Here is a 10,648-nt window from a genome sequence, read left to right on the forward strand (position 1 = left end):
ATGTACATTTAACTATTTTGCATATAAATGATTTGACCATTTTTGTGATGGCATGAACAATTAATAGAGACGATTGTTTAAATGTTGATTCCACTGTTTCTAAGGTTAAAAAATGTCATTATTATATTTAAACTTATAAACTGTTTTTGTAAACTGTGTTTGTAAATTACACACTGATGTGTACCTAACACCTAATTATACTCAGTACTGCATACTTATATCTAATGTTACCATCTTGGGTTTATTAATCTGTGTCTAATTGGTGTGAAGCCTCTGTATTGACACATTTTGCCATATTTAAATGTTTGGATGGGAAGGGATGAATCACTCCAGAATAAAGATGATGCAAACTAGATGTTTTCAGAACTTTTTTATTTAAAGGATAATTATTAAAAAATCCAGGACCATAATCATTTCTCCAAATGTAAAGCCTGCAAAAATGACAGAGGTGGTAAAGGTGTGTTTGATTGGTGTGGAACCTATATAACCATATATCACCATAATCACCCAATAATGTGTGCTGGGAAAACAGAAGCAGGAAAAAAATCACTCACAAAATAGTGAAGGTGTTTGTATATTCTTATAAAGTGCATGTGTCAGTTTTGACAAATCTCATACACAGTTGTTTCCTTATTTTGGGGGAAATGTTTGCATATCAGATATATTTGCATCTGATGCTATAAATGTAAACATTCATTCCTAACATGAGAATATGCAGATATTCTTGCCTTTACATGCAAACAGTGCATGGAAGCATACAGATAGAGCACCTTAAGCTGCATTCTAATTCTGAAGTACAGACATGTTCACATTTAATTTGCTTTATTTGTGCAAATTATGCAGAGGAATGACAATTCCGCTCTTCCCATTAATTTGACCAGATACACACCTTATCTTCATTTAAGCCCATATTTTCTTCCCTTATTTGTTGTTTCTCTATCTGTTCACATCACCTGTCCAATTTCTTTCTACATTTTCTAACCCTCTCTTTCTGGCTGCCTCTATTCCAACAGTTTTGAAGGTTATTCATTCTATCATGTCTGCCAAGATGCTGTCATCTTCCTTCACATCCACTTTGATCTTCTTGCCCACTAGGTTCTGCATGTTCTCTGGAGGGATGCCCTTTGGCTCACCAACCTTCACGGCAAACATGTCGGGGCTGAGCACTGTACCTTTGGAAATGGCCACCTTAGCTATCACTGACTTGCCCAGCTGTGCAGAAAACAAAGAATACAGAAATCACAGATAGATTAACAACATATAAATACTAAACATTTATCATTTTTATGGGAACAACTTGATCTATCTCACAAATAAGGTATTGCCACATTGCCAAATGTTGCCAAGGTTTAGTCTTTGTTTCTCTAAATAAAATTTATACCATAAGTATGTATTTTATGGTAATTATAAGCTGCTATTACACAACGTGGCACTGAAATTGTTAGCACTATTAATGTATGAATCTATTTGTGTTTGCAAGTTCCCACAGTGAGTTTTCTTCCAAAGTGCAAGAACATCTTAGGTTAATGATTGATTTTAAATTGATCATGGATGTGACATTGTATTGTTGTCTCTCTGTTTGTCCAGGCTGTAACCTGTTTCATGCCCAGTGATGGTAGGGAGAGGCCCAAGCCCCCTTTGGCAGAAAATTCAAAAGGTACTTTAAAATAAACGTGATGGATAGACCCTACATGAAATGAGACTTACTATAAACCTTATATTATGTAACATCAACCAAGTGTCTAATTTCTGGCACATATGCACTTAAAGTAAAAAGATAGACATATTTGGAACAGAATAACAGAGAAATATCTTGCACAAAGACATGTGAAATGTGTGTGGTTGTACAAAAGGGACCCCAGTAATTTTTTAGTGCACCTTAATTCAGCTATGGGGGTTTATGTGATTATTGGAGTTTTCTCTGTATTATTGTAGCGTTATTTATCTTATAATATAATGTGCCTTGATGCAACTGTTGTTGTGATTTGGTGATATATAAATAAAACTGAATTGAATTAAATTAACGAAGTGGCACTTGTGAGAAATAATAAAAAATCAAGCTTGAAATGCAGACTTCCAGTCTCAACATTTAGCTTTTTGCTAAAGTTCATCCTAAATGAATCAAACTGACCTTATCATGGCAGGTCTTTTCGCATGGTAACATTTGCTTGACTGGTGACCCCATTGCCGTCTCCACCAGTCGGATTGCTCGGACCAGCTCTGCCAGCTCGGAGGGCTCCAGGGATGCCTCATGGTCATTTCCCTTCCAGGTCTTATCTAGGGTCACATGGCGCTCCACAACTTTTGCTCCCATTGCAACAGCAGCCACAGTGATGTAGATGCCTTGCTCATGTCCAGAATATCCAATTGGAACATCTGGAAATTCTTCCTGGAATGTCTTCCAGAAAAAATGGAAAAATCAGAGTAAAAAACTTGTTTGCCTGTTTGTGTACCCACCACTTTCATACAATACAGTGGTCACACATACACAATTTAATTTAACATCTAAGCAAAGTGTGTAAACAAACACTGGTTTCTCAAGTCTTTCATTGGCAGGTTCCTTCTCTCTAGAAAACAGTACCTACAAAACTTTGTGATAGTGTAAGATGACACTGTAATATCATATAACATTTAAAGAATGGATTTGAAGTTAAGTAACTGTTGAGCTAAATGTTGTGTTAGCTTGTACGTCTTGTTCTCTTGTTGACAACAAGATGTTTACAGTTGACAAGAAGGACTTTCGAAATGATTACTACAATGACCTGCTCTACTAATGTGGTTAATGAGTCTTCATCTCTGGCAATGTGCCATGTATGAAGAGATGGAAAAACAATCCCACACTCTACCTCTCCAGTGCGCTCCATTTCATATGACTTTTAGTTTCCTTTGGGACTGTTCACCATATTCCAGAGAGAATTTTCTTTATTGTTTAGACAGTTTAAAACCTTCTCAGCAACCACAGTGATGTGATTACTTGAATGGACACAACACCGGTCACTAACTGGTCCAGCTGGAAACTGCCAAGGCTCCATAGACCCTTGATCTGCTATTTTCCATGGTATAGACAGTGGGATATATAATGTGGGATCTGTTTGGAATTAGTAACTTTAAGAAGGTATGTTTCAGAAGGCATGCTAATACAGCCGATCCTTATAAGAGGCTAAGCTAGCATACATTTGGGCAGTCTTTTCTTTAATTGCACAAAGATGCAAAATCTGTATCGTTAATGATAGGAGCAATTAATGGTATAATTGCAGAAAATAATAAATCTTTAAAAAGGCACTGGAGATTAAACTTTTTGCAAAGAGTCAAGTGCAAAAGGCTAAACGGCTCAGTACCAGAGTAGAACTACAAATAATTACTTTTACTAAATGTCTTTATTATTAATCTCACATTTATTGTGTTTGATCTGTTAAAAGCATTTCCAGTGTTGTGATTGCTGATAGATGCTAAATATAATTAGTGGTGCGAAGAGTGATTCAAGAAGATTCCTGAGGAAGTGATAACACAAGAGTTAGAACTGTGAGTCCTCCTTGCACTGTGGGAGCAGATCACCAGAGAGTAGCTATGAGTGAGGTCAAATGGCTTCTTAGAAGTGTCAGTTGCTGCCACATTTTTAAAAAAAAAGAAAAGAAAAGAAAAAAAAGAATAAATAAGATAAGTGAAAAATTGAAAATATATTATAAAATAGAATTGTCTGACAGAATTTTTTTAATTAACATAATTGGCAATGGGAAATCTTCCTATGCTTAAGAAACTAACTAAAACCAAACTTCATGTGTGCAGCAACAGCTAGAGCCAAAAACAAAGGAGAGAAAAAACAAAACAAAACAAAAAAATGCCATGAGTAGCTGCCACTGAGGACAAGACTAATCCGAATGGGGAAACTGAAGGTTCAGGTAGTGTCCTAAGAATTGTCATTTTTACTAAAAGTGTTGAGGAATGTTGCTTGAAGGGATTGCCTTTTTTGGAACATGAACGTTCCCTTGTTTGCTGCTATGGATTGCAATAAAAGCATATAATCAGAGAACATGATGACTGAGTATGAGGAAATTATTCACCAATATTACCTTGATCACACTGAGGTTGACCTCTTTAGGATCCAAAGGGTAGGCGCTGGTGCATTGCAGGAGGGTGAAGTTCTGCTTGTGCTCCTTTACGGTCTTGTAGACACGCCGTATGGTTTCCATAGACTGCATCCCAGTGGATATCACCATGGGTCGCCCTGACAATGACATATGTATTATGTAATCCAATATACTGTTTAGATGGGCATAAATGCAAGATCGGTAGTTAAATTTAATAATGAAAATGAGCTAATCAGAGCAGACAAACGAAACTGACAGATTCAGAATAAAAGAGAAAATTCAGGTGATATTTATAAATAAAATAGCAGTGTAGCAGTATTTTGTAATTTTTTGTTGTCATGTTGTTGTACGTTTTAATGGTGCCCACTATTTCAGCGCTCAAATGAGGTCTCTATCAGGGAGCTGCGGGGTTTTTTTGTTTTTTTTTTACTAAGGCCTACACCCACAAGGTGGGTTCAGCTATAAAATGCACTGTACATTGCAGATTTGCTGTTTCCCATGACAGTTTAGGTGAGAGTGATTTGAAGTACTCGCAAAATGCCTTGTACCTTTTTTGGCAGTTTTCTCAAGATATGGAAAGTTGTTCGCATCACACGAGGCAACTTTGAAGAAGGGCACATCCAGCTCATGAAGGAACTCCACAGCCATCTATGGATGTCAGGTACATATATGCACTGAAAAATTCAATCATATAACCAAAGAAAGCTAAGATGGAGTACATCAGGCCTAATGGCTTTATTGTGTCTCGGCACTGAGTGTGTAAATCTCCCGAGATCTACAGGAAGGACGGAACATTATCCTGCAAAAGATTTTGCCTTTGGCCATTATCTCTCATAGGTGTTCAGACAGGTTACGGTGTCTCAATAGGTCATAGCATACTATTCACATCATTTCCTCAAATTATTGAGGGATTCCTTGTGCTATATGGAGTGGAGTATTTTTTTTTTTTATCTTGGAAGAGACCACAATGACAAGGACAGAGGATAAATGTAATTATTGACATCAACTTAATATTGATTTGCAATAAACCTTGATTTTGTGTCCACTTAACCCTTGATGGGGTTTTACAAAATTTAAATTTCCCCCCACAACACAACAGAACATGTTCTTGCATCAATACTCAGCACATTGTTGAGTACCACACTGTCCCTGTTGATTGAAGTGAAATTCACTGCACACTCCTATTAATCATAATTTTTATCCTATACCTCATCCATGCCAGAGGCGGTGAGAAAGATGCCGATGTCTTCTGCATACTTTTTTAGTTCCCTGTATTGATCATGACTGAACTCCAAGTGACGCTTGTGGTCACCGTACGTTTTCCCCCAGGAGTGCTTTGAATTGTAGGGGCGCTCCAAGGCTCGTTTGCTGAATTTGTACTCTAATTCACTTTTCTGGAATTTTGCACAATCGGCACCACAGTCCTAAGAAGAGAAGAGAAGTATTTTTTAAATAATATTCTTGAAAAGCTCTTTAAGGACAAAATTTCATTTAATTTACCTTTGCCATCTTGATCATTTTTTTAGCAATCTGAATGTCTCCCTGGTGGTTTTGTCCAATTTCAGCAATGATGAAACACGGATGGGAGCCACCGATCATTCTGCCGGGACATAATGCAAACTGAAGAGGCATGCTGCTAACAGAGAAATTGAACAGATGATTCAAATTCAGATTGCAAACGACCAAAGCATCCGAGTTGCGAGAGGACAGGAAGTGGTTACTGCTGTATGTTGTACTTTATACACCCGAAGTACCGCCTCCACAAACTTTTTTTTTGGACACATAGGCAAGAATTCATATTTACTTATCCCTACCTTAACCTAAACCAGATTTTTAACATTTTTCATAACACTAAGTTTGAACACTTAATTATATTTTGGTTCAAATCTCAAACAACCCTTTAAAGTCCAATTGAATCCAAATGTTTTCATTTTATTTGAACAAAATATTAAAAAAGAAATTCAAAAATGAATTTTGTTGATGTTTTCATAAGTCGTGAATGTTATTATAAAACGTCCTCTATAAGTCCTCTTCAGCTAAACATTTTCATCAGACACACTTTTCACCACCTTAGGTGTACTATAACATAAAATTCAAGAATTACAAATAAGAAAAGAAATTTAGTAATTCAACAAAATGCTGATAATGTTTGACAGATACATTTCATGGTTTATTAGAAAATATGAAACTGAATAAGGTTACCAATAAATGTTGCAGTACTGCATTACTAAATGCTTTTGATTATGCCATATCTTAGGGGGGTTGCATCATGAATGTTCAACAATTTTGCGATGCTAGTATTTAGTGATAACAAAAATGTGCAATGTTTCCAACACTTTTGGAACCTACAGATCACTAGAAGCAATTACATCAGAGTACCGACTGCTTTAATAGTCTTTTAGATATTCATCCTCAAACATTTATGAGTGTTTAATGTGTGAAAGAAAGGCCAGTGGGTCAACTGACCATTTTTCATAAAAGTATATCTTAAAGTATTAGATACATGAAGCTAAAATTTCACAGCACTCATACATGTTAAAAATTTATACCATTATCTTTTATGCAAATTTGAGACCGTTGAGCAGATGGCATGTGCTGCGATGGAACGCCTTTTTTGAAAAGCAAACAAAACTTTGTTTTTTACAGTGTATTCACCTCAAACAGACTGTTAAGTGGACAGCTACATTAGCTTTTGGGTGTAGTAAACATATACCTTAGATGAAGAAAAGAGTTTATGATATGCAAATATTTTCCCAGTTTTATAATGGTTGTACCACTTGACATGCAATGCAACTGTCTATAATCTGAATTCAGCTATTTACCTATATATTCAAGAGAGAGGTCCAAAATTCAACCAGTAATAAAGACCCCTCTGGATAGTAAAATATACTTTGCATTATTGTTATCTTTTTACTTCGAATTAAAAGTCTCATATGGCAACATCAATTTCATGACAAAATGCTTGCTTATTTTAATTATATCAACAGCTTTAAAACTGTTGTTTGTTTTTTACATTTATATAAATTATATACATTTATTTAAAAATGAAATATTATATATAAAACATAATATAATAAGAAAAATAAAATAAACAGCTTATATTTTAAATTTACTATTATTATCACTTAAACACAATTTAATGTCAGTGACCACCATGCCTAGCACCGTGTATTCACCCTGTATTTCTGGAAAACAATAGGGTGGACATTTTAAGTAAGGCACCTATTAGTAAGCTGAGAGAATGAATCTCCCAGATCATGTACTAGCACACAATATAGCTGAATTGTTTCTCTGTAAGAGTGTCACACACATATCTGTTCCCAGGATAACGTTAGAAAAGACGTTTATAAAAAGGCTCAGGAAGATTGCCCTGATACGCACTTACATAGACGTTCACTGTGTATGCTATCGCTCCCTTGCAAGTAAAGGGAGTTTACAATGCATATAACTTTAAGTCAGCTATTACTGTTCGTCATGCTCAACTATCACAGAAAGACTACAAAAATGATTTTTAACATGTTTAAAAGGCATATATTTAAAATTACATGAAATATCAGGTTATGCTGTAAATAACGGTGACAAGGTTGAAATGTTATGCTTTAACACCAGTCTAAAACCTGCCACAATTGAAACCATGCCACATGAAATAGTAGCAAACTGGTGTGGCTTTATATTTGCCATTAAATCAAACAATAAGATAAGCTTATCTTGGCAAGATTTTTTATGTGGACCTATAACTCTTGAAATTAGTTCCAGGAAAGACAGGCTATTCGTGTAAAGGACTAATGCAACACATGCGAATCTGTGGCGGGGCTTCGTCTGCGGTGCTGCTGGTGGACGCACCTGAGCGGTATCGGCAATCATGCTTCGCCGGCTTAAAGTCTGAATTGGGTCTTGCTGCAATTGTTGTTTGTTGGTGATGTGCGCGGCTGCAAGCTGCAAAGCTGCAGCCGATTGTAAAACAGCAACTGTAAGAATAAAGTGTATGTGAAAAGTGTTACCATATAGTTGGGTGTGCCGTGGTATTGTTACAGTGGTGTCAAAACCATTTAAATGCACATGTTGCATTCAGCCCTTTCCAGGAATAACCTTCCCTTCCTCGAACTAATTTCAAAAGTTGCAGGCACACACAAAAGTGTTGCAGAGATAAGCTTATCTCAAGGTTCAAGAAGTTTATTGTCATGTACACAGCCCAACACAAATGGTTACACAGAGCAATGAAAGTCTAACTAAAAGCAAAGTATTAAATAGGTAAAACAATGTGTGGGTGTAATAAGAATTTAAAGTGCAAGTAGTTGCAACACTGTCACAGTGATAATATATACAGAGTATGCAATATTAAGATGTTTATGTAAAAATATATACAGAATTGCAGATTTACAGTTATGGATAATTAGTGAGGTTGCTATTCACCTCACTGATGCTGTTAGGAATCTTGGAGTTTTTATGGATAGTTCCTTCAAACTGGATAAACAGGTGTCTATTGTGGTAAAAAAGTAGCTTCCATCAACTATGCCAAAAATCTAAGGCTTAACCCTACAGGGAGTGCAGAATTATTAGGCAAGTTGTATTTTTGGGGAATAATTTTATTATTGAACAACAACCATGTTCTCAATGAACCCAAAAAAACTCATTAATATCAAAGCTGAATGTTTTTGGAAGTAGTTTTTTGTTTGTTTTTAGTTTTAGTTATTTTAGGGGGCTCACTGCAGCTGTGGGGTCTCAGAACCAAAAGAATGACAACACCACGGAACAGAAGCTTGATACCATCATGGGGAGGCTCGCAGCGCTCCAACGGGAAATCGAGGCCCCAGTGTCAGAGTGCTAAATTCGCTGCTCGCATAAAGGAGAAATCAACAATATTCTACATTTGGACACTACGGCGCCAGCTGCTAGGCCCAAGGCTGGAGCCCACCAAAACAACTCCCTGATAACGACTGTGTGATGACTATTCTTCCCATCCCATGAAGGACACCTGGATCGGCTGGAGGACTGTTTACTTAGCCTGATACAGCGAAGGACACTGTCTCAGCTGAACTATGGACACGCACACACATACACTTACACTGATAAGCACGCACTCATCCCCCTCCCTTCCAAACGCCTTCGATGCTTGTTCCTGCGGGGGAAGGCAGCGGGTCTGCGTGCCGCGCTGAAATGATAGCATGGTGCAGGACGACTGCTGTGTTCCTTCGAATCACCCCCCACCCCCCTATCCATCCCCTGTGGCTTGTCATGTGCTCTGATGTTGTGATGTGGACATTAATGTGCTCTCTGTGCAGAGGAGTTTTTTTGTTTCCTGTTCTCATGCTGTCCTCCCATAGGTTGCCCAGCGTGTGAAGAGGTCTCTTTTTTTCCTCTTGTACTTTTCCCAATGTTGTGTAATTTTTTCAGTGTTATTCTCCCAACGCTGCCGGTCTCCAACTGTATTCCCTTGTGTTGTCTTGTTGTTGTGTGTGTAAGTCGGGGGGGGTCCTATTCCTCTGTGGGGCAACCTGCATATGGCCAATAAAGCATTCATTCATTCATTCATTCATTCATTCATTCATATCTGTGTGTGCAGGTGACTATTACTGTGCATAATTATTAGGCAACTTAACAAAAAACAAATATATACCCATTTCAATTATTTATTTTTACCAGTGAAACCAATATAACATATCCACATTCACAAATATACATTTCTGACATTCAAAAACAAAACAAAAACAAATCAGCGACCAATATAGCCACCTTTCTTTGCAAGGACACTCAAAAGCCTGCCATCCATGGATTCTGTCAGTGTTTTGATCTGTTCACCATGGTCAAAGGAGCTTGCAAAGAAAAGCGTCTGGACTTCTTTAAGTTACTTGAAGACGTTTCACCTCTCATCCAAGAAGCTTCTTCAGTTCTAAGGTCAAATGGTGGAGAGTCCCAGATATAAACCTAGTGGGAGTAACCCCCCACAGAGGGACAAACGGACCCCCTGATGATCCTCTAATCACCTGAGCCAAGGTGTGAAACTGGGTGTGGGTCCCAATCAGCCAGAGTTTCGGGTGTGTTCATTGTGAAACCTGGCCCCACCTTATCATGCGAATTCCTGAAATCAGATGGCCCAGGATGTGAGTGGGCGTTAAGGCGTCTGGGAAGGGATCTCAAACTGGATTATAGATGGCAGAGAGTTGGTGTCGTAAACCCCCGCCACTGTTCAAAGATGGTCGCTCACAGTGGACATAGATGGTAATGGTAAATGGCCTGTATTTGTATAGCGCTTTTCTAGTCCCTAAGGACCCCAAAGCACTTTACACAACCTGTCATCCACCCATTCACACACACATTCACACACTGGTGATGGCAAGCTACAATGTAGCCACAGCCACCCTGGGGCGCACTGACAGAGGCGAGGCTGCCGGACACTGGCGCCACCGGGCCCTCTGACCACCACCAGTAGGCAACGGGTGAAGTGTCTTGCCCAAGGACACAACGACCAAGACTGTCCAAGCCGGGGCTCGAACCGGCAACCTTCCGATTACAAGGCGAACTCCCAACTCTTGAGCCACGATCGCCAGATGGCTTCTTTC

General features: G+C 38.1%; 1 protein-coding gene across 1 annotated transcript; it reads right to left on the reverse strand.

Moving 5' to 3' along the window:
* Nucleotides 1-364: 364 nt before the first annotated feature.
* LOC309708415 (N-acetylneuraminate-9-phosphate synthase-like) lies at nucleotides 365-6,018 on the reverse strand. Its single transcript, XM_082536442.1, has 6 exons — nucleotides 5,589-6,018; nucleotides 5,297-5,512; nucleotides 4,637-4,736; nucleotides 4,071-4,225; nucleotides 2,132-2,398; nucleotides 365-1,212 (listed from the first exon to the last, which is right to left on the reverse strand). Exons 1-6 carry the CDS (start codon nucleotides 5,718-5,720, stop codon nucleotides 1,027-1,029), a joined length of 1,056 nt encoding a protein of 351 aa, XP_082392568.1. The 5' UTR covers nucleotides 5,721-6,018; the 3' UTR covers nucleotides 365-1,026.
* Between the last annotated feature and the right edge of the window lie 4,630 nt (nucleotides 6,019-10,648).

The sequence above is a fragment of the Aulonocara stuartgranti genome (genome assembly GCF_965226115.1).
Source record: "Aulonocara stuartgranti genome assembly, chromosome: 6".
In the NCBI taxonomy this organism is placed as follows: Eukaryota; Metazoa; Chordata; class Actinopteri; order Cichliformes; family Cichlidae; genus Aulonocara; species Aulonocara stuartgranti.